At 43.8% G+C, this 24,771-nt stretch overlaps 1 protein-coding gene across 1 annotated transcript in view; it reads left to right on the forward strand.

The window, feature by feature from the left end:
- LOC134848506 (stomatin-like) overlaps positions 1-24,771 on the forward strand; it is a 331,343-nt gene that overhangs the window by 298,568 nt on the left and 8,004 nt on the right. The window contains exons 2-4 of the mRNA XM_063865987.1: positions 20,676-20,751; positions 21,335-21,508; positions 22,100-22,182. Coding sequence (XP_063722057.1) covers positions 20,703-20,751; positions 21,335-21,508; positions 22,100-22,182 — 306 coding nt within the window. The 5' untranslated portion in view covers positions 20,676-20,702. The remainder of the gene's footprint in view (positions 1-20,675; positions 20,752-21,334; positions 21,509-22,099; positions 22,183-24,771) is intronic.

The raw sequence follows: 24,771 nt of genomic DNA on the forward strand, positions 1-24,771 counted from the left end.
CAAAGCGATTTTGCTGCAAGAGATATTGGATAAGAGTGTGTCTCAGATCTCTTATTTTGTTCCACGAGTCCGTGGATTTCTTCATATCCAGGTTCCTCACTCTCTCTTTCATCTGCTCTGGACAACGTGCCAGTTTCATTAGTCCTCCCAAGTTTCCGTGGGTTATTGCTATCAGTGTCAGAAGTCCATCTAGTCGCAGGTTCTGTATTCATCCGTGAGCAGTATCGCCGGTCCTTTCACGAAACTCTCCGCTCCGAATGTCACGAACAAGGCTATTAATTCCACTATCGATACTCTCACTACTGCTTGGAGGAATTCCTTTATCAAATAGTGCGAGACTTTCGGGTAAACTTTTGCCAAGAAGGACGCGGTCCATCCGGCTCCCAACCCTTCTAGCATGCTGTCTGTCCTTTCAAATCCCTCCTGTCCCTTCACTTCCTGGGTCCAGAAGGTTTCCAGAGTAATCTGACACATTCTGTTCACAAACTCAGCGGTCTTTTCTCCGGCATTTTCCGCCAGGTTCACCTCCTTCAACAAGTAGGCATGTATCTTCGTGATCATTACGGGGCTTTGCTGAAAAGCATCTGCACCCAATGCCGCTACTCTAGGATTCAGGTGTAGCCACTGGTTGGCTTCCGGCTTGGTTCTCAGAACCATCGCCTCCAGATGAGCTCTCGTCTCTAGTGAGTTTTTTCTTCTTGTGTCTTCACTTGCCACCTCCATTGCTCGGAACCATAAGTCGTTGGACATTGCCGTGATCACTCGATGGTCGTCGTCTATTCCCGGTTTCAGTTTGAGTTGCCGACTGAAGTTGAACAGTTCCAACCCCAGCACTTCGTCCAACACTAACATGTGTAGCGCGTGGTCCTTGAATCCTCTCATCGCGTTTGAGATATCTGACCATACTGCAGGCAGTTCAGCCTTAAGTGGCCTTTTATCTCAAGGATGTCTTTTATCGCTGGCCATACAGCGATCTCTGCTGTTGTAGGATCTCTGAGTCTGCTCAGGAAACCTCTACTGTGTAGATGGTCATTGATGCCAGCAAACACAATCGTAATTGGATTCATGTCCGTCTGCCTTTGTACCCCTATAGCCAAAGATACTGATTGTAGTAGGTCCAGGTCGAGCGCTGCCAACATTATGACGTCCGGCCAAAACAAAGACTTGGAAGTGTACACGAACTCTGAATTCGCCACTACCATAATCTTGGCCTTCCTCATCTCTGCTTTGTCATAGGCGGCGAAGATGGTTTCATCTTTCTTTCTCGCTGTCAATCCGCCATATCTCTGGGCATCACCATCTTGGTTCACTAGTTTTGGGTACACTCTCTCCTTCACATGGCCAGGTGGTGTCATCAGCTGCCTGAATATCTTCACGTGTTGTCCAATCGGCACTCTCGTCGTCAGGAATCTTCCTGGTCTCTCTTCACGATTCCCTTCATCATGATTCAGTCTTACATCTTGCAACGGTCTCGCATTCACTGGTCCCATCGTGTTTTTAGAGGGCAGTCCCTCCAAGTCAGCAAATCTCAAGGCCGTCGTGGAGCTGAAATTTATGCTAGCGGCTATCAACCAGTCTACGCCGGTTATTGAGTATAATCTGCTGACGGATAGCATCGCTCCATTCAGCATCCTCCTTGCATCTTCGATGAAGCTTACTCTCTGCAGGTCCAGCTTCATTAGTTCGTCTTTGTATATATGCCAAGGAGACGGTATGGATCTCGACCACAACAATGAGCCTCTCCTCGGTCTCTCCTCTCGACTGGTACTCGTCGTCTCCGATCTAGTGTCCGATCTAGATGTGCCTGCTACTTCTTCGATTGGTTGGTTGACAGGTCCTATCCTTCTCCTAGGATGAATTGTTCTCCTCATCGGTGCTTCTCCCAACCGATCCTGCACGTCTGTTCTTCGACCTGGTTCGCTGGAGCTTTGTTGCCGGTAATTCGTGACGGCTGGGACCGTACCCAGGCGTGTTTCCAGGCTAGGCGGCACAAAGGTGGTAATCACCGCATCACTCACCGTTCCCTCTTCCTTCAGCACTCCTGTGTCAAAGAGTTCTGCTTCCAGCTCATCCAACCGTTCTTGGAAGACTCGATTCAACCAAGCTTGTCCTTCGATACTGTCGAAGTGGATGCCATCCGTGGTCAGTCTGGCTGATTCCATGGCTCTCAACTCATGTTCAATGTCCATGAGGATCATCCTTCCGGCATTTCGATTTGCTAGGTTCCTCAAGATGTTGTTCCATCTTATGACTCCCTCGTTGTGCCTTCTTCCTGATGCTGTCAGGCTTCTCGCGTTCATTGGCACAGTGCAAACGGTCAGTACCGCGCAATTGAATTTCTGCCAGAGGGTAGTGAACAAACACACCATCATTGACTCCCACAGTGCTTCCTGCTCGTCTGATCCTCTGGAGATATCATTCGTCCCAACTAAGATCATCACACTGGGAATCTTCCCTGGATTCATCAGTTCCACCATCCGATATAATTGGGCTATCGTCGCGCCTCCAAAGGCCATCATCGTGGTGACCCATGAGGTCCTCAAATTCGACAGCACTCTGACTAAGCTGTCTCCCAATATCAGGTGAGATGTCCCGAGTGGTGGTTGCTGCAGGTTTACAGCCGGGCTCCAGGTAGCTCGATTGAAGCAGGCCCTCGGATCTGTCTCCGGAACTCCCGTGAAATTATACTTCAATTGATTATTCTTCTGCACGTCTATTATACGAGACACTTTCTTCGCTGGCATCTTTCGTACTTTCCTCTCTGGGATTCTCGAGCTCCCCATGAGTGGTGTCACGTTACTTATCCCTTGTCTGATCACGGTCTGGGAGAGTTGTACTCTGCCCGTATCGTCAATCGTTCCATAGGGTGCAGTCACCCCGGAACCTGGCGCATTCTTGTTAGCGACCAGTCGTCCAGCTGTCTCTATCAGCCTCCTCACTGTCTGTTCTACGACGGGATCACCCAAGGTGTCACTAGGATCCGGGATTGTTACTCGATTTGTCTCTACTGGAGGTCGTGTCTCCGTTGTTTGACTCATTTCTCTAGGCGTCAAGAGCTCCATCGGGGACTGCCCACGAGGAATATCCCTTGCAGGTATCACTTTCTCCACGGCTGTTGTCAACGCCATCTGCTCCGATCGCTCTTTGTATTCCTGCCTCAAGCGCTCAATCTCTTGACCCTGCTTTTTGTTGCAGTCTTCAAACAACTTTCTCCACATGTCCCGATCTTCCTCCATCTGGAGCATGCTTCTGGTCATCTCGTCCAGCTCCTTCTTTGTACTTCTCAGCTGATCGTTCATCTCGTCCAGATCTTGTATGGTTTGGTTCGTCTGAACCTTCTGTGTTACTTTCGCCCTTTTTTGTGGCACAGCTGCTCTCAGTGGTGAACCAGACGAGGTCGCCTCGCTGTTCATCTCCTGATGCATTCTCGTCAGCCCAGGTTTAGGCTTAGAGGGCATTGGCATCTCACCTGGTTGGTAAGTCCTAGTACTTCCCAATCCAGGCTCATTCGCCAAGTCACTCCCTGAGAGAGCCCCGTTTCTCCGCCTCATCACTCTCATGTTCGGGCGGTCTAGTACTCCTCTTTCTCCATATGCTGCCATCAACAGGACTTCCGTGGGGCGGTCCCCACGGTTGTCGTGCCCCAAGATGTTGATCAGGGCGGTCAGCAACATGACCACCTCTGGGTCCTCCAGAGCGAAGTCTCGTTCGATCAGCCGACGATAGATCGCATCTACCATCGGTCCTACACATGCCTCTGCCAGGTCCATCAATTCATCCAGGTTAAAGTTGTCCATTCTATTCTTTCCAAGTTTGATTTGATTCGATTTGATGATTTGACTCAAGTGGGTAATTTAAATGATCAATCAAGATCTAGAAAAGAAATCACGAATGTCACACTTGTCAGTTTCACCTTAACATATATCGTTAAAATTTGCTTAAAGACAGTTCAGATAAAAAGATATTTATCCTAAAATTTATTAAAATCAATTGGTTTTTTTAAAATTTTGGAATTCGACCTAAGATTGGACAGTCCAAACTTTGGATCTATTCCCAAGATCGTCATTTAGTTGTTGATGGTCACTAACCCCTACTTACCCATGATCTTAATAACCTAACACCTAACATAACATAACACACATATCACATATTACACACAACTTAGTCTTTGGCCTAACACCCTCTCGCACATCACTCAGCCTATACTTAAGTAATATTTCTTATGTAGATATACTTGTATGTTCGTATCAGAGAATATCACGTGTACAAGCGCGTACAATTCCCGAGGATGCAGTCTTCCTCTGTTTGGATCGTACACTGGAAGCGAGAGCTCCTTCACGTCCATTTCCACAAGGAAGTCGCTCAGCCTCGTCAAAGACAAGACTAGGTTTTCTGGGTCCACGTGCTGCTTCTCTGTCGCCCTCGTTACCAAGAAGCATAAGTTTTTTCCCGGTATCTGCGACACCGCCGGAGGTAAGGCTGCTACGCCCCCTATCCCTGGTCTTTGCTTCCAAAGGAATTCCACGTTTTTGTATTCTCTCTTAAAATCTGCCGCTAACGCTGTCCTAAAGCTCATGTCTGCGGTGATTTCTATCGCACATGTTCTGTTTGTGAGTATGAAATCACTGTCTGTTAGTATTATGTTACTTGAATATTCATTTGGTAAGTTAAAATATGACTCAACTACCCTGCCTATGTCAGGTTTCTTAGGTTCTTCGCCTGTCCCTGCTTCTAAGTCTCCTGTTTCTCTCGCTATTCTTTATTTTTTTATCATCAAGTTTTCAGTGTGGGTAAGTCCTACCCCCACTCCCCGGACAAAAACATCCATCGACGTCCCCGTCGATCGCATAGCGGGTATCAAGTCAAGGTTTGAAGCTGGAATGAGTAGCCGTCCTTCCTGGGCAGCCCAGGAAGGATCATCTCGTTCAGTCTTGATGTATTTCATGCTTTCACGATCTACGTCTTGAATCGTGACGCTGGTCTTCTCTGAATCCGAGGTTGTTTCATTCAGCCACTCTAAGACACGCAGGTTCGTCAGGTCTTGTTCATATGACTGCTGTTGCTCATCGTTGAATTCTGCCTCGGGTTTCGACCAGTCGTCAACCCACTCATCGTTGTGATCATCGACTATGTCAATGTCTTGTGACACAGTTATCTCCTCTAAACCCACTACTTCCTCTACTATTTTCTTTAGATCTATCCTACCCACTACAAATTCGTCACCGTAAGGATTGTATTTCTTTCTTGTGGTCTCGTCCCGTCCTTCTGACGAGTCTGCATCGTGAACGGAAGATCTGGTTCCAAGTTCTTGGGAACCTCTGTCTGTTCGGGATCCTGCCAATCTTCCTCTGCGTAGGGTAAGGTTTCATCGTCCGCTTCGATCTGTTCGTTTGGATCCAGGTCCAATGGTGTATCCGTACCTTCCTCTACGACTTCGTTTCCATCGTTCTTCTCCCTGGTGCCTTTTTCATTGACCTCACAAGCAGGATCCATCATTAGATAATCCCCTTCTTCCATGTCTGCAGGTATACAACAGTCTTCTGTCGATGGATTGTGTGGCTTGATGTTCTCGTAGTGGGCGGCTCGGCCAGTACTCAGTCTATAAAAGCGTCCCTCCTGGTGCACCTCCGTAATCATGAAGGGTCCCCTCCACTTTTTTAGAAGCTTCTTTGTTCCTTTCGGTGGTATGACGTTCTGAAATACCCATACGTAGTCTCCCACCGAGTAGGCCTTTGCACCAGCTGCTTTCTTGTCGAATCTTTTCCTCTGCCTTACCTGTGCCTGCTGAGTGTTTCGTCTACACAAATCGTTCAGCTCCTGTTGGCGTCTGATCACATCCCTCACGTAGACCTGTGGGGACGTTTTCTTTCCCTCATATTCTGGGTAGAAGAAGGTTAAGGGTAAAGACTTTTCGTGTCCAGTTAGCATCATGTGTGGACTGACTCCAGTGGTGGAGTGTTGCGTGCTGTTATATGCCCCCATCACCTGTGGAAGGTATCTGTCCCAGTCGGTCATATACCTGGAACAGTATACTCTCAGCATCGACACTAACGTCCTATTCTGTCTTTCCACTAAACCATTCGTTTGAGGGTGGTATGTCGTGGAGTGAGCCTGAGCGACCTGTGAGCGTCTCACAAGCTCTTTCGTAAGCTCTCCTACGAAAGCTGTTCCATTATCCGATTGAAACGTCATCGGACAACCATGTCTTGCTATCCACGTATTGATCAGGTGGTCGCATGTCTCTTCCGCTGAGGCAGTTATGCAGGGCACGGCCTCTGCATACTTCGTAAAATGATCTATCATGACCAGCACCTGATTGTAACCATTGTCTGTCATGCATATCTTTTGGTGATCTATTTGCACCACCTCGTTGAATTCAGACGACTCAATCGATTGTAAAGGAAATCGCAACTTCCTAGGATCCTTGACCTGTTGGCATGACAGACATGCTGTTACCCATTTCTCGCATGCCTTTTTCATCCCTGGCCACTCAAAGCGCTTCAGGATCCTCTGATATACTTTGTCGATCCCCTGATGGCCCATCTGATCATGTGACCTGAATAATAATTCTGTCTGATAGAGTTGCGGTAACACTATCGCGTTATACTTGTATAGGACTCTGTCTTCCTCCCTTCTTTTGCAAGCCACAATCCCGTCCTTGTTCAAATATAACCTCCCTTCCTTCTGCATGAAGTATTGTCTCAGGATGCGATAACTATCTTCCTCGAGGTCCCCTTTATCCGCAGAACCATTCTCGATCCACCTTTTCAGGTTGCTTGTCATTCGATCATTTCTCTGCGCTCTTAGAAGGTCCGAGAGTCTGTATCTCGTCTTCAAGTATGTCTTCATGACCCTCATCTGACTATTCAGCTCGTTGGGCTGATGTGTGTCTTCTTCCATCTTAACGCACCAAATCTTCGCCAACGGTTGTGTTTCTTGTTCAAACGGCTGAAGATCAGTCCTGACTACCTCTTTCTGCGGCAACAGGCTTATCGAACGTTTCGATACCGCTATCGTTTCTAAGTCATCCGCTGCGTTGTCAAAGACTCTTTCGCTTGGTATAAGGTAGCGATCGCTGTCAGGATCCTGATACACCTCTCTGTCCAGGTCCCTTGCCCGAGTTTCCACTAGTAGCGTGTGTATCGCTAGTTCTGACAGTTCTGATCCCGAACTCGAGTTGCTGTCTGAATAGGTGTCCATTCCTGAGTTTCGGGAATCATCATCCGTCGAAGAGGTTGTGCTGGAGACTGCACGCTCCTCCAGATCATGTCTGTGCCTTCTTCGCATCCATCTGAACTCCCCTGACAAAACCTTGTTCTCTAGGTCCTGTTTCTCATCAGGAGTTTTCTCGTCTATCTCAGACTCCCCGGACAAATTTTCTTGTCCCGGGTGTTGATCTTGTGATCGCTGGTTCTTTTCATCATTCGTCTCCCCGGACAAATAGTCTTGCAGCCGATTTTGTTCTACCTTTTTACCTTCCTTATCCTGGTCCACGAAGGTGACGGTTTTCTTTCGCTTGCTGCTTCCCTGTTCTTTCTGTCCGTAAGAAGTACTGGTTAAAATCTCTTGGGGTATTGAGGATACTAGTTGCTGAACTATTGTCCTACAATCCTTCTCATTCTCTTCGTGCTGTCGTCTGGACAGCATGATCTTCACTTTCTCACTGACTGTTAGCGATGCCACTGCAGTTGTCCACTCGGGGTCATCTCTGGTCACTTCTCTTTCTAACAATCCACCCAGCATCCGCATCACTTGTGGTGTGACTTCCACCGTTTTATCCAATAATGAGAGGCTGTTTATATTCATGCGAGAGAGTCTTGCTGGACCAGGTTCGAGCGCAGCAACAAATCCAAGGGGACCGGGTCCTTCTTGGACAGGATCTTTATCTCGGCTGCTTTCTCTACAGGTAACTCAGGGTGCCCTGGAATTGGATGTCCAGACTTATCCAACCATCTCGTTAAGGGAAGCGCTTCATAAGTTTCATTGTCCAGAAACGAGAATCCCTCCTTTATTTCCGCCTGATTGGCCTGTTTCTGCTCCAATCTTTCATAGAACTCAGTCTTCTTGCTGAGGCTGTCAGCATTCTGGTGTTTATCGCGCATCCTATGTTCGATTATCATATGGTAGCCATCCAATCTTACTATCCATCTACCAATATAACTCTGATCCATCGAGTAGGTCTTCAACCAGGATAACGCTCTGTTGTCCACGCGTAACTTGAAGGGAGCGCTCCCCAAGTATGCACGGTACTTTTCCACGAAGGTGACTACTGCAAACATTTCTGCTTTCGGTGCGCCATATTTCATCTCTGTGTCACTCAAGACCTTGCTGCCGTATGCAATGGGACGGAGAACCGTTCTTCCGTTCCATTCTTGCTCTTGATGCAAGATTCCTGAGATGGCCACCACCGATGCGTCTGTGTCGAGAACATACATGCCCTTTTCTGTAGGCACGCCCAGCACTGGCGCTTCGCACAGTTCCCGCTTTATGTTCTCGAAAGCAACTTGTGCCTCATCGTTCCATTCGAACTTCTTCCCTTTGTTGCGCATCAGCTTCTGCATCGGATACACCTTGTCCGCATATCCTTTAATGAATTCTCGGTAGTAATTGGCAAACCCTAGGAAGCTCATGAGCTGTGTGTCCGTTCTGGGAGCTTTCCATGTCAACACTGCTTCCACTGCTTCCGGGTCCGGCCTCACACCATGCCTATCCACCATTCGTCCTAGGTACTTAATCGAGTCCCTAAGGATTTCACATTTCGATGGTTTGCACTTTAATCCTGCTCTTTTCATGCATCCAAAGACCTCATCGAGCCTATCAATGTGGTCTTCCAGGGTCGGTGTCGCTATGACTACGTCATCCACGTAACACATCACGAGATTCCCGTACTTCTTGGTCACTTTCGTCAAAGCCTGAGCCATCAGTCTTTGAAAAGTGGCCGTTGCATTGCACAAGCCGAAGGGCATCCTCTTCCACTGGTACAATCCCAATTCGCACGCGAATCCGGTTTTCTCTCTGTCCTTCTTTCGCAGAGGGACCTGCCAGAAGGCAGAACCTAAGTCCAATGTGGTGAAGAATTTGGCATCACCAAGCTTAGATAGGCTCTCGTCTATTCGCGGTATCGGGTACGCATCTTTTATCGTTACCGCGTTCAAGTAACGAAAGTCGCAACAAAATCTAAGCTGCCCCCCTTTCTTTTTCGCCATTACTACCCCGCAAGCCCACGGCGATTTCGAGGGTTCTATCATGTCGTATTCAAGCAACATTTCTATTTCCGCTCGGCACGCTTCCGATTTATGTGGCGTCATTCGCCTTGCGCCTTCCCTATGGGGAACGGCGCCCTCTTCTAGTTCGATTTCGTGTTCGACGAAATTACAGCAACCGATGTCCGCCTTATGTTTTGAAAATACATCAGCGTTCCGATTTAGGAGGTGCCGCAATTTTTCGAAATCTCCCTCACCTATTTTCCCTTTTAAATGTTCTATCTCTGGCAAAACCGGTTTGTCAGATTCTAATTCATATGACGAGGGGCGTTCCGGAAAATTCGAGCAGCTTGATAAGCCGTCGTCCGTTTCGCATTTCATTGAAAACAATTTATGAATAGATTTTAATTCATTAATCCTCTTTAAAATTTTATCTTTATTGGCATGATAAGGACAGTCTTTCACACTATATTTCTTCAAGTTTGGTGTCTCCTCATAGCCAGTCCTCATCGGCAAAGCGTAGCCAAGCTTCTTTCCACGCTGGATTGAAACCGTGGTGTCCAGTGTGTTCAACAACACACTGAAACACAGTCCGTTTCGCGTTACCGAGAAGCTCCGGCCTAAAATCACCGAACTCTGACTATTTGGATTCGGTACTAAGCAAACCTGTTTACTATCACTTAACGAATTTAAATTTCTCATTCTAAAAATTGCTACTACAGCTTGTCCTGGTTGTAATTTTTACTTTTCTATCCAAAAAAAATGGTACCTTAGTTTCGTCTGTTATTATCCTATTAATTGGTCTCTTAACATACTTTCGGTCCGGGTTTCTAATCCGTATTAGACCGTTGTTCAAGTCAATCATCACGTCAAAATTCCTGACAAAGTCTCTGCCCAAGATGAATTGGTCGGCGTCGTCCAGATTCTCTACCACCAGGAAGCTCATCCAAAGATCCCGTCCTCCCATGTGGAGGACCGTTATTGGTGTTCTTCCGGCCACGTAGATAGCTCCTCGATTGGCGGCGGCCAGTCGGAGATTCGTTGGAATTAGATCTTCCCGCGTGAAGCCCATTCTTTCCCAAGTTTTTATCGGCATCACACTCACTACCGCTCCTGTGTCCAGAAGCCCTGTGACTCCGATTTTTGTTCCGTTGGTGTCGAGCAGATGTGCGGTCACATCTGCTTCATATCCAATGTGTACCGCGTCTTGTTCCATCATGGCGTCATGGCCTATCCTGCGGACTTTGAGTTCCTCTTCACCCAAATAGATCTGCCCCATTTGGTCATCATCTGTTGTTAAATAAGTCCTGGTGTAGATACTGATTCCATCCACGTTCAGCATTATTTGATACGGCCCATAGACCTCCATGTAGCGTCCATGAAGTTTCTTCATGCGAGGGCCACCCATCGTTAGTAGTGCTCGCACAGCTCTCGACTCGGTGCGTGGCTCCACCTGCCTCAGATAATCTGCATATGTGTCCAAATGCATTAAAGTGAACTCTGATGGTTCACTCAGATTTCTTATTACCTGGTGTCCAGCCACTGAGATTATCGACTGTATCTTATTTCCCTGCGGCACCATGCCGAACCTCTTACCGGAGATCACTTTAAGTTTCATGTCTAAACTGCTTGGTGTTTTCGTCTCCTCGAACTCCGTTGCTTCGAAGGTATTCAATTGCTCCTGAAGCTTTTCATTTTCCAGTTCAAGTTTTACTTTTTGTTCGATCTCTTTTGTCACCAATTCCTGCTGTACTCTATTCAGAGCATCCCTTGCGGCTGCCTTATAATCAATCTTGAAGTCGTCAGCCGCAGTTGCTGGTTCCGGCTCACGTGCCTTCTCTGTTACCGCTTGCATCTTCTTTGCCGCCAGCTCTTGAGGTTTATCCTTTCTGCGTGCCTCCGCTTCACTCAAAAGTCGAGCCTTGCTGGCTTTCACTCCTGACAAAGCTTCTTCATGTCTTGGATGCTTGATGTCTGCCACTGCATCCCAGAATTGCGGACAATCTGATTTAAAATGACCTTCCAAGTTGCAAAAGAAACATCTCGGGCCGAATTTCGCAATTACTCCTCTCATGAAATCCTCATGGTCCAACTCTGACGCATCTTCGTCCTCGAGGCTAAAACCTATTGCTTTCATGCCTTGTTTGTAAGCTGGGCATGCTGACACATGATGGTCTGTTGAACTGCAATTAGCACAAGAGCGTCTCTTGTCCATATCATCCCTCGGTTTGTACCAATTGTTCCCTTGGTTTGCTGGTCCGTTGTTAAAATTGCCATAATTGTTCTTGTAATATCCAGATCTCGAAGGAGGTTTCAACAAAAGATACTCCTTTGATTTGAGCCTCAACTCCTCCGGTGTTGGCGCATTGGTTGATAGTGGTGTGTAATGCGTTGCTAGCATCGTACGAAGTTCATCATTCTTCACACCATCGATAAATTTCGAGGCTACGGCCAAGTTCATCCTTCGGTTTGACTCGTCCGGTTGGCTGCGTCTCCTCAGCATTTCCAAATCATCGAGAAACTTGTCTATCGTTTCCTCCTCTCGTTGCCTCCGTTTCTCGAAGCGCATCATCGCCTGGTGCCTCTGCACCCCTGATCCAAAACGGTTTAACAAGATCTCGAAGATTTTCTCAGCAGTGTCACGTTGATATTGCTTCTTGGCCATGACACAGTTCAGGGCTGTCCCTTCTAAATTGCTGGTGAGCGCACTGCATTCCTGTCTCTCCGACAAGTCCTCTTCCTCGAAATGCAGCTTCATTACCTCTATCCAGGTATCAATACAGCCATCAGATTCGTCTTTGTAGCATCTTGGTTTCTTAAAGACTCTTCTGGACTTCTCACTGCGTTCATTGGTTCTTGATAACCTTGTCAGGAATGTCTCCAAAGACCTGTTTAGGGGTTCAAATGCTGTGGCCATTGCTGTAGCATTCCTTGAGTGTCCTGCTTGAGTGTCCTCACACCTCGTCGAAGGCTCTGTATGAGGTGCATCCCTGCAATCCGAATCGCCGTGAGTGTTTCCCGCTTGGCCCACATGACTCCTCCTCGGGCTTGCATGCCCCCTGTTGCCGGAATCACTTCTCCCAGTCGCATGTGTGCCTTGCGTTGGTCGTTCGTTAGAGGTCTGTCTGTTCCCCGTTGAACTTGCTCTACTGTTCGGGCCCCATGCTCCATTACCCCTTGTGGCATAGCCTGATGAACTGCCCCTGCCTCTAGTGGATCCATACGTCTTCCTCTTTTGATGTTGATTGAAGTTCAACCTCGGTTCCCTGCTGGGACCTCCCGAGTTCGGTTCTCCTTCTTTTGGTCCACTCTTGCTGCTTAGTAGCCCGTCCAACCTATCCATGATAGCCTGAGTTCGCCGCTCCATCATGGCGTCTATCTTTGTGTCAAGAGTCCCAAGAGACTGCTCTTGCTGAATTCTTAACCTCTCCATGTCGTCTCTTAAGCGTAACTCTCGCTGTTCCGCCTCTCTTGTCATTCGCGACAAGTTCTTCGCCATATGCTCGTCCGTTCTTTCTTTCAAGCGTTTTCGCTCCTGCCAACTTCCTGTCTATTGCGGTTTATTTCTTCCCGCAGACTTTCTCTTTCAATGTGAACTGCTCTTTCTAGTTCACTCATCCTTATTGACATCTGCTCGTTTTGTTCTCCTAAACTGTCCACTATGTTGTTTAAAGCTTCTTCTAGTGCTGCCCCGTTATCCACGAGTGGCGTCACTAGTGGCGGTGTAACCCTGTCGGTCCCAGGTAGCTTCGTGCTGGTGTAGATCCGGGCCTTGACTCTCTGTCTCGACGTCTTCTCATTATCTATTTCAGGATCCGCTAACGCGTTGCCTAGCCCTCTGGTTCTATTCTCTCCAGTTTGTGGCTCTGAACTTGTCCTAATCGCGAAGTCTTTTGACTGGCCCGGTGTGTTTGCCTCTTTGCTTATCGTTGTCACTACACCAAATTTGTCCATGGTTCCAGTCTCTCTTCCGACGTATGCCTCGTTCTCCTGGATCGAACTATTGAGGCTGACTTGAGATCCAAAGTCCCCTTGCCCCTCTTCATCCTCTTCCTCCTGGGATTCACCGTCGTTTCCTGCTCCTCCTCCCATGCGGAATGGAAAGATGTTTCCGAAGGTGTTCTTCATTCTTTCTGAGAATGATGATGACGTTGTTTGTTTCCCAGTTCCGCCTGCCATCATAGTGTTGTCTGTCGGAGATCTTCTAGTCGCCGCTACTTCAGTTGAGATGTCGGACAGTTCCGACATCTTTTCTCGATCCAATGTCCCGGTGGAAGTGGCAAAATCATGGCCTTGTTCTACCGGAGTAGATTCACTCGCCAGCCTTCTGCCTCTCCCTTCCAGTCCATTTACTTCCTGGTTGTCGTTCATGGTATGGTCTGTATTGACCTCCACTTCCAACAGTTCTCTTTGCTCTTCTGAGGTCTTCTGACTTCTCGTTTCGACCATTCTGCCTGAAACCGTCTCCCCTTTGTCGGACCGGGATCGCTTGATCCAATCCACAAAAGGATCGGTCATCGTTTTTCTTTGCTTTTCAGGTATGAATTTCCTGGAGCTATTACCTCGTTTTGGTATCCTTGACTTGTCTAGACTCATTCTCTATTTGTCACTTTTTAATGCCTATACTTAACTCGATTGCTAGAGACCTTATAGTTTTATTAACAATAATAATGACACAACACAATAATTTTCACAAGTTTCTATTAAATAGTGACCACGAATCCCTGTATGTTATCAGAGTACAGTTTGTATAAAATTTATTCACACTAACCGAATATCGGTGGTAAGATTTGAAAACTAGCACAATATGATGTTATCAGTCAATTTAAAAGATAGTGTACTCACTACCCAATCAAGCACAGTTTATTTTGATTTAAAATCAAAAACCAAAATATATATATTTAATGTCAAACTATGAATACCTCTATGAAAAAAAACGTATGTGTAATGTACTCTTAGTCGGTCGCAGTACAATAGTCGAACCCGTCTTTTAAAGAAAAAGCCTTCCCTGCTCGGTGCTGCACCAAACAGACAAAACTTTGAGGCAGTAATTTTCTCAAGTGGGCGTCTATTGCACCCACCGAGTACTGTGTTACCTATCTGCCTTCGGACTGCCCGAGCTAGACCTACTAAATTCCTCAGGGCAGTCACTTTTCCCAAAAACGTATTATGTTACAATCCACACCAATGAATCACGCTCTTTTTAATTTAGACTTAGTGTCGCGAATATCCGAGTTCGGACCTGTTTTGTATTAGTCTGGTTCTTATTGAAAGGCAAGTTACCAGTGCAGTCACTGATAGCTAGCCTATGTGCTAATAACCTAATACCTCTCACTTTTTAGTTTTTCTTTCGTCTACCTAAGTCCTTGAATAAAAAAAAAATCCCTCCGGATTGGCACAAATAGGACCCTTCCGGACTAACAGAATCTAGACCCTTCCGGATTGGGACCCCTCTGATTTGGTTAATATAAGACCCCTCCGGATTTGGACCCCTCCGAATTAGCAACTATAAGACCCCTCCGGATTCGGACCCCTCCTAACTTGAAAAATCTTTGACCCCTCCGGATTGGGAGCCCTCCGGTTTTGTAAAAGTAGCTTTTCGGAGCTTACCTTCTTTCAACCTATACCCCTCCGGATACGTTCTCCGATGCAATTTTGCTCTTTCAATTAACTAAGAAGGGTATGTGCTACTTTCCTAGACCCTTCCGGATTGAAGTTAAGCCTCTTATTTGACAATTCACACCGACGGTGAAGGGTCTTATCGCTCGCCTAACTTCGGCTCGATTAAGGTTTTGCTGTGCCTTTAGCCTTCCCTTTTCGTCTAGAACAGCCCAAAGTTACTTTATTCAACCGCTATCACCTTTTAGTAGGGGTATAAGGGCTTTTCTAGAAGAAATTTATAAAACGTGAAGGGTGTACCCTTCCAAATTGAGGAATTTGCTAAAAACAATCTCAAAAAAAATTTCACGCTTCCTTTTCCGAAAAACTTTTGTCCCTATCAGTAAGCTCAGCTAATTTCTGATCTATTGGTACCAAGATCAACTCGATATGCCCAGTAGTTCCAAAGTTATTAACCAAAACGTTTTTCTCTCTTTTAGGTTCCGCCTAATAGAAACTTTTTCCGCAAATCTGGTCCTTTCGACCTAAAAATTATTGATCCGAGCTCAGAAGGCCTATACTCTTCTAGTTCAATGCAAAAGACTCGATCTAAAACGCTTTTGCTGAAAAATTTTGCGAAAAACTATGCTACCTGTACCCCTCCGGATTGATGAATCCACTAAATCAAACACGTTAAGTTCAATTTCTCTGCAACCCGGAAGGCTTTCGGGTAGCGGGTTTTAAAACTTGTAGATTCACTAGTGGACGCTGTCCGAACAACTATTTTTACTGTTGTAACTCAAAAATTTCAAAAAATTTTCTAAATTTATAGTGTTTCGTTTTCTCAAAAATCACGAAAATTCGGTTTTTGGTTCCAAAATAGTTCCAACCACTTCCGAACTAAACTTAACCGGTTCTATCTATTGTGGTAGTACAGTTACGATGTAACACACTAACTTAGCGCTTTTTTCCGTTTGAAAAAATATCGATATCTCAAAAATCGCGACTTGTGGGGGGATCAAAATATAGCTATTTTGACCCTAAAAACCGGTCTGTTTTCGTTGTTTTTCACTGAAAAACGATATAAGACTATTAATAGGCTATATAAGTAATAATATTAGTAATACTATACCCCTCCGGGTTTGTTTAATATCCGAATTAAGGTGCTTAACTCGGATATTCGCAGTTCGGTGAAGGGTCACTACAGTGCAGCACTGTCGAGCCCCCCACAGATTACTATTTTAATTTTTGTACCAAAAGGGATACAAAACTTGTTAACGATACCCAACAGTCGATTGTTGTTGTCGTTGAGCCTCTTCTTGTTGCTCCTTGTACTGCTTGCCGGATCAGTCTTCTCCCAAGACCCTTCCGAATTGAGCGCAAATCAGCTGACCCTTCCGGATTGAGCGCAATTTATCATTAACGTGCTTAAATGCTCAAATAACCCTACAGTAAAAGCCTCACAAACGGGCTACAAAACTGATCGTAACGATCTTGACTGATATAAATGCCTGTAACAACAATATATCTATCAACAACAAACGGGGGGGTCGGATCACATCTTGTCTGGGGGGATGTTTTCTACTGATTTTTTACTTTTTTTTTTTACTGTTTTTGGTTTTTTCGGTTATTTTTTAATGTTTTTTTGTTTTTCTTGGGTACTATACTACTTTTTGTTTGGTTTTGTAAATATCTTTAAGTGTTTTTGGTCACGGACCATTCAGGAAATGACGGGACCGCGAATCCCCCCACCCTTCCTGGTTCGTAAATTTTCGGTCTTAACTAGGTTAAAAAACTATTCACGGTAATCCGAAAGGCTTCCGCGTTCCGAACTACCCTTCCGCCCCGGCGGTTTAGGCCTATTAAGGGCGTTAATGTGAGCATCCGCTCGGCGCGGAGTGCTCGTTAACGGTTCTGCCGGTCATGATGTTAAAAAAGAATAACACCCAGGAGCGCCATAAAAACATACATGTAACATTCGCCCGGAAGATACATATCGACGGAAAACAAAACTAAGTCTTAAGACGACTGGCTAGCGTCTAAACAGAGCTTTGCATGCTTTTCACCGTCTCTACCAAGCCAGTACTTTTCGGTGGTCTTTTCTATCATCGGGTCGACAAAAACGTTACTGCCTTCGGCTTCGGTCAAAACACTCAAATTAACTAGATTACATGCAGAAAAAGTGAGCTCATGGCTGGGTCTCAGTATCCCCAGACCACGAGGTCACTCCTAAAAACAGGGCTACTACTATTTATTATATTACCCTCTTGTTTTTGTTCAGTAGATAAAAATCATCATCTCCATCGAAGATGGATCAACCCTTTCCCCCAACTCCTAGCTTCTCATCCCTATCAAAGTGAATCCAGATATTAATTAAATTCAAGTCAGGACATGACAGGAAGCTAAAAGTTTATGTAACAGGATAAAAGTTTCAGTTCCTTTACCCTTCCGGATTGATGAATCCGCTGGATCAAGCTCGCTAATCCTGGTTTTCTCTTAATCCGGAAGGTCGTCTCTCACCCTTCACCGTTGTTCGCAACGGCCTTGCAACTATTGTAGCAGCACAATAGTTGCAACTCGGAGTGTTCTTCTGTTACTCTGTAACTCGTTGTTGTTTTCCGATCTCAATTTCGTTGTTGTTGCTAGCGCAGCTAATGTTGTTCTCTTTTTCTTTCTCGTTTTAGTCAAAATGGCCGTTTCTGACGTTTCTCAGAATTATGACGTCATAATTCGAATTTTTGAAATTTTAAAATACCAGAATATTCTAGCCCTCACCGTTTGGCCAATCGTTCCAATAACGTTCCTAATTCTTAATAATCGTCAATCCGGAAGGCCTACTGCTAAAAATTCGAAGTCTGCATAAATTGCATTTTGGCCATTCTGGTCGAATGTCACATTTTTCAGAAATTGCAATTTTTAGTCATGTTTAAACATGTACTAAACTTTAATGTCAGAAATTTTCTGTTTGTAACCCTGGCACGGCTGCCGCTGAAGCGGAAGAGCGAAAAAATGACAAGTTTAAAGCTCTTGTAGATGATATTTATCTTTTTCAACCGCTAGCTTTTGAAATTCAGGGCGCGGCTGGCCCCAGCAGAGAAATTTTTTTGAGCAAGCTTTGTAAGAACCTAAGCATATGCAGTGAGGAACACAGAGCAGGCAGCATTTTGAAACAGAGAATCTCCCTGGCAATACAGATTGCAAATGCCGCTGCGTACTCAGAACAATAAATGACGAAATAACTTTCGACGAAATTTTTTATTTGTAACACTTGTATATTATATTTTCTCGTGCCGAGTTGCGTGTTCTTATTGAAGAAACGTAACCCGTATCGATTTTAATTGAAAATGACTTAAACACTTCATCTTCTTATATCATTATCACTTCCATATCTATAAAATTCCAAGGATTTTGACTGGAATACGCGATTAAGGGACTCCTGACTGTAACCTCGGTTACTATGATACTTTTGACCTTCTGATTACCTTCAATAAATTGTCCTCTTCTAAATCGCATATTTTTAAGAGTTGGTATGCCTCGACAAGAAATATCGAAATATTTGAAGCAAATGAAGTTCATGAGACGGACAAGAGCTGAAGAAATAGACAAAGAACAATCTGAACAGACTCTTTTTGCGCCCACTAATGACGAATACTGGGTGTTAGACATCCCAGGACTAGATCAGTTTAAACCTGTTGAAAAATTTCCTCCCATTATATCATTCAATCAATGCTTAGAAATGAAATTTGGTCGCTTTTCGGCTAATGGGCAAAATCCTCACTTAGAAGCTCTTTTGGAAAAGAGAATGGAAGATAGGAAAATGAGGGAGTTCGATGAGATAATCAATGACTCCTTGCTCACTGAAGAAGAATTATTAGAATCGTATCTTTCACACGCCAGGCATTCAGTGAAAAGTGTCGGTCAAAAGAAAAACAAAGTGACTAAAGATTCAGTTAATGAAAACAGAAACGAAGCTGTCGCGATAGTAATTGATGATAAAAGTGAAGAATTCAATACAACGCAAATTGATCATTCTGCTAAAATTACCAGCTTTAGGCAAAAAAGTTCTTGTAAACCGAAGGGTTTCGGAGTTAAGAAAAAGAAGAGCAATATGTTCACAGGCATTGGTCGAAAAGCAATGTCAATGGGCGGGGTCAACAAGATTTTCAAGTCGGCTAAAGGTGGTAGTGTGACTAAGAAATTGGGGAAAACTTAGACTCGATTTGCGGTTTGTTGTTTTGTTTCATAATTTTCCATTCAAAGTTTTTATAAAAGTGTCATTTATACAAAAGAAATACGTGCTTTTGGTTTTCATACAATTGAAACAATGAAAAAATTGAGCAGTAATTCAATTTCGGAAAGAAGAAAAATAGCCGCGATAGTTATGAACGTAAACCAGAGAAGTTAAGAAAACGAAGAACAATTGTTCACAGCCCTCTCAAAAAGAAATGCTAATGAGCAACGGCGGTGGTCAGCAATAGTTTTAATCACGCTATAAGTTGTAGCCTGACTAAAGTATGGGAGATACTAGACTCGACTGGATATTTTAGTTCATTACACAACGTAGGTAATGTTTTTCTGTCAACTTACCACTTTTTCCATCAAAAGCAGTTCAAATATGGACGGCTTATGACATTTAACACAAAGGACATTTAATGATGTTCTTTTCCTTTGTTAAAAGTGATTGTGACAGGACTAGTTTTCAAAAAATTAGGTGGAATCCTCCTTTATGCGCAGACAGAATACCCGAAAATTTTGGGGAAAAACTACTCAAACTTGTGCCGGATGAAAACGAAGTGTGAAAACCCTTGGACACTAGTCCTAAAGCCTATACTACCACTGAACGTTCGCCATTCACACCCTAAGCCTAAATGTAAAAGTATTTAACCTGCTATCGTTTTTCATAAATTTTGGGAAGATTGAAGTTTGTCAATTTGCTGGTCTACTTTATCAAAAAGTTTGTATGAGTTATACATTCGTGATGCTCAACGCTTAAGCGCGAATTATTTCAGCAGGGCGTATCAATTCAAAAAGCGACATTCAAATAATCATTCCACACTTAGACTTTCCCGTAAACAACTTTTCTTACACTGTGTAATGGAAACTGATGTTCAAATTTTTTGAAAACTAGTCCTGTCACAATCACTGTTTTCGACTTTATCATCGATTCTTAGCAACTTCCACGCCCCTTCTCTCTTGGCCTTATTTCTTGGAGTTCGATTCCCGGCCGGATCTTGTTTTTTTTTCAGTATCTGAATTTTAATTTTTTTTCGGGAAAAATTGAATAGTCAGACTATAGTTTGTCGGCTCATATTTGGTCGGCCTAGTTGCCAAACTTATGATTTTTTTTGCGTTTTTGGTTCCTGTAGTTTTGTAAATGTACTATCTCTGAATGGTATATTTCCCTTTTTTTTTCGCTTAGAAATTTTATTCGGCCGAAAAGTTCAAATTTTTTAATCGCACAAATTTTTTTTGACCATTTCCTCTGGCACTCTTTGTTTTCGGATCAATTTATCGTCTAACCACGTCATGTTTGCTTAGTGAACGCGCGGAAGCTTGTTTAATGCTAGTGGTTGTGTCCTGGTCTGTTTTTCTGAGGTTGAATATTTTGTATTTCATAAAAATTGTTGATTTTTTCAATTTTTTTTCGACTTCTCCATGTCATTGTGTATTTGGTAGCTTGCAATGCTACGCTTTGTTGTATCGCAAGTGATGCGAAGCTCCGCCTCGCCTCTGTGTAGATATTTCTTCTACCGTTTTGTAGAGCTGTTTTTTTACCATTTTCCCGCTTGCGAAGTCGCCTTGTTTTTCTTTTTCATTCAAGTTTGTGTTAATTAGATCTAAATACGTGCTTGAAATTTCATGCACAATTTTTTCAGATTTATTTGACCGACCACAAAAACTATGACCAGTGTGAATATGGAAAATCGTCACCTCAAGGATGGAGAATCCGGTAAGTTGATCAGTAGCATATGTAATAGGTGATGGGTAACATGCAATTATCGTTTGCTTCTACTGTGAAGCATTCAATGTCTGTGAATTAATGCGCTTGTACGTCCGAGACAGTTCAAGGCAATATCTTATGCCTTGGAATTTACTCTTAAAAATGGTTTGTCTGAACATAAATTAAATTCATGAAATAAATGCTTGTAATTTTGAGTCCAATTTACCATTATGGATTAAATTCTACATTGGCTTCCATTATCGATAGAATTTCTTCCATATCGATGCGTTTTTTCCAACCAGGTTATTTTTTATGCTGTTTTTGTCAGTCATCTAAATCTCATAGCCACTTGAAATTTAACTTCAGAATTCGTCCAGATTGATGAATTTTTCATGTGAAGTATTTCAATTTTTCTTAATTTTTTTTAATAGTGTGAAATGTTAAAACCTCCTTCTATGGATTTTAGGAGAGAATTTTTACGAGACCGGTTTCATCGGTGGCTGTTTCATAAAAAGTCATACAGTTGTAATTCTAATGTTAATTAAAGTTGTAATTTAGCATTAAACTTTTGCAATCTGTCATTTGTTCTCAGAAGGGGACGAGGACCAGGGAATCTGTGGGAAGCTGATCATCCTCGTCTCAGTGGTGATGGTGGTGCTCACGTTCCCAGTGGCAGTGTTCATGACTGTGAAGATCGTGCAGGAGTACGAGAGGTCTGTCATCTTCAGACTCGGACGTATCCTGGGCGGAGGCGCCAAAGGACCCGGTAAGAATCGCCACAATTGCGAGGTCTTTACTATTACAGTCCAAAAATGGTCTCTCTCGTAGTTTGCAAATTAGACAAGGCTCGAATATGATTGGTTGAAATTCATTCCAGTGAAAAAATCCGGATACTAATAAATCAGGGGCTCAGTTATTGGCAATTTGGAATCGTGTAACAGCAGAGGATTCAATTGGGCTACCATTGTTTGCCATCGGATCTTTTGTCTAAATTTTTCGAACCTAATCTGAGAGCGTAGTGTAATTAATAATTGTAGAGCAGCTAATTACCGAGGGAAGCTTTTCAACCTCACAACGAGGAAGGACGGCAAATCTTGAAAGAGCGAAAATTATTCTCGAGGGTCAATGATCTACAGATCTACGAATCTAGAGGTCTTTTTTTCGTAACCATAAATTGCTCATATGCGCGACACTGCTTTGCTGAATGCGTTGCGCAAACTATGCTCCAGCGATATATTCAATTTCAACCAATGAAAATCGAGCATTTTCCTGAATTTTTTCGTATTTCGATATTTGCGAATTAGGGTGGAATAATTAAAAGAGCCGTTGTAGAGTGTGATATGATGTTGTGATTTAGGCATCTTCTTCGTCATCCCCTGCACTGACACTTATGTGAAGGTTGACCTGCGAACTGTGTCTTTCGACGTCCCTCCACAGGAGGTGAGTGAGATTCATTATTTGTGTCTTTCTTCCCTTTATACATTCTCGTTTCACCTGTTTTTGCTGGCACAACAGGAGCAGTGCACTATCCTACAAAACAACCCCAAAAATAGATAGAAACTTCAAGTTACTCAAGTAATAAAGCTGCTGCAGATTTATTAATTTTGTAAGAACCGAATTAAATTTTTGCAAATCTGGAAAGTACCCCAAACGGAATTGATTTTTTAAAATATTATTTACGCTTGTGATTAGCAAGCGTTATCAAATCGAACATATATTTTTTCGGCTAGCAATTTGTATAACAGAATCACCGAATCATTTTGTCGGCTCTTTTTGTCTACTCGGTTATTTTCTCAACTAATAGACTTACCGAACTCGCAACCTAACTCGCAAATGAAAATGTTCATTAAAAGTTTTCACTTATTTGGTGGTACTTTTGCTATAATCACGAACTGTAGCATTTAAAATTTCAGAGCATCTGTTCTCTGATTTATTTGTATCGAGTGTTTGTTATTTTTTAAGCTTCCGTTGCTGAGTGGTGAGTGCGTGAGACTCAGAATCTCTAGGTCGCAAATGGAATCCGAGACAGTAGAATTTTTACTCATTCGAGGCTTATTTGTACGCCTTCTTATCTATAATATATTTATATCTCAGAGGTTGCAAATCTTGCCTCCAAGTATGACTGCTCAATTTTGTTTTTAGCTTTATAGGTTTTTCGTTTTTTATAATGTTTTTTAATGATTTCAGAAAAATTTGGAAAGTTTTCACGAAAGTTGAAGTCTCAATCTTAAAATTGGTTTTGCCATGATACTCTCAGATGTTGCAAGCCTTGCCTCCGAAATTGACTGCACAATGCTTGTATACTCAGAGATATGGTTTTTCGACACAAAACTTATTTTCAAATATTTGAAATTGGCGAACTTTTGTGGGCAGATGTCAGAGTTGTCTAGGAGTTGCAGATACGGCCTTTATACGATGATAGCTTGAAACTTATTAGTTTTGTAGGTATGACGTTGTATTGAAAAAACTATAAAAAGCTCAGATTTGATTTTTTTTTTTCATTTATTGAAACTTTTACGCTATGGCGTTGAGATGTGAAGTTACTTACTAACGGAGGTTGCAGATGAAGACTTTAAGTTTTCTACTCGGATCCTTTCTGTGTTCTTAGATCTAATGAGACATCCATCTATCTAACAAGTCATCCCTCCTAGCTTTCCTTCCGACTAGTAATCCATTCATTAAGCCATAATCCAATCGATCAAGCCTTTTTTTCATCAAGCGATTCATCCAACCAGCCGTCAGGCCATTCATTTGTTAATTGACTCATCCATCAATCTAGCTATCCATCCAACCAGCTATCCATACATCAAGCCACTCATTCATCGGCAATTCCATCTAGCCATGCATTCAGCGAGCCATCCGTCCAGCCATCTATCAAGATATTCATTCATCAAGCAAGCCATCCATCTAGCCCCAATCATCCATCTATCTAATCATCCAACCCGCTATCTGCCTACTCACCTAGCCATCCGTCCAACTAATCAGCCATCCATGCATTCAGCTATTGATTCATCCATATATTCGTCTAGCAATCCATCCAGCCAGCCATTCATCCAACCAGACATCCTCCAACCATCCATCCCTCCATTCATCTCTCCAGCCATCCATTTGTTCATCTGCCCTGCTATCCATGCATCAATTGACCCTTCTGCCTGTCTAGCCCCTCTCTAGGCTACCATGCATCCAGCCATCCATCCATCTATCAAACAATCATACGTCTAGCCATCAATTGATCAATTCAACCAACCATCCGTTCATCTTGCCATCCGTCCGTCAATTCAGCAATCCATTCATCTATCTTTCGGTTGATCTAGCCATCCATCTATTTTGCCTTCCATCCACCCAGTTAACCAGTCTTCTATCTATCACTACAGACATCCATCAATCCTGCCAGCCATTAATCACCCGACGGTCCATCCATTTATTCAAGTCGTCCTAAACCCAGCCGTTTATCGTCGATCTAGCCATCCATCGATCTACATTTCCATCCATCCCGCATCCATCCATGCAGCCATCCATGGTCGATCTGGCTATCAACCCAACTAGCAATCTCTACGTCAAACAACCCATTCATCCAAGCCTTCCATCCCACAAGCTATCAATTCGCCAGGCCAAATTTTCATTCTGTCATCTCTCAATTCCGCTATCAGCCATTCGTTCAGCTAACCACCCTTTAAGCTGGCTATCCATCCAGCCATCCGCCCATCTAGCCTTTCAACCAACCAGTCATCCATCCCTCCCTCCGCTTATCAATTTAGCCATCCATCCATCAAGCTATCCGTACAATCAACCAGTCAGTCTTCGATCCAGCCATCACTCAAGCCATCTATATCTCCATCCATCCAACTAACCGTCTTGGCATCATCTAGACAGCCATCCATGTCTCCGTCTAGCTATCCATTGTGCCTTCAATCCATCCTTTTAGCATACAGCCAGTGGTCCATCCGACCATCCTTACAACTAGCTAAATATTTATCCATCCAACCTATATTTCTCTTTGAGGTAAACGTTGTCATCTTTCAGGAGCAG

This window comes from Symsagittifera roscoffensis, chromosome 6, assembly GCF_963678635.1.
Source record: "Symsagittifera roscoffensis chromosome 6, txSymRosc1.1, whole genome shotgun sequence".
NCBI lineage: Eukaryota > Metazoa > Xenacoelomorpha > Acoela > Convolutidae > Symsagittifera > Symsagittifera roscoffensis.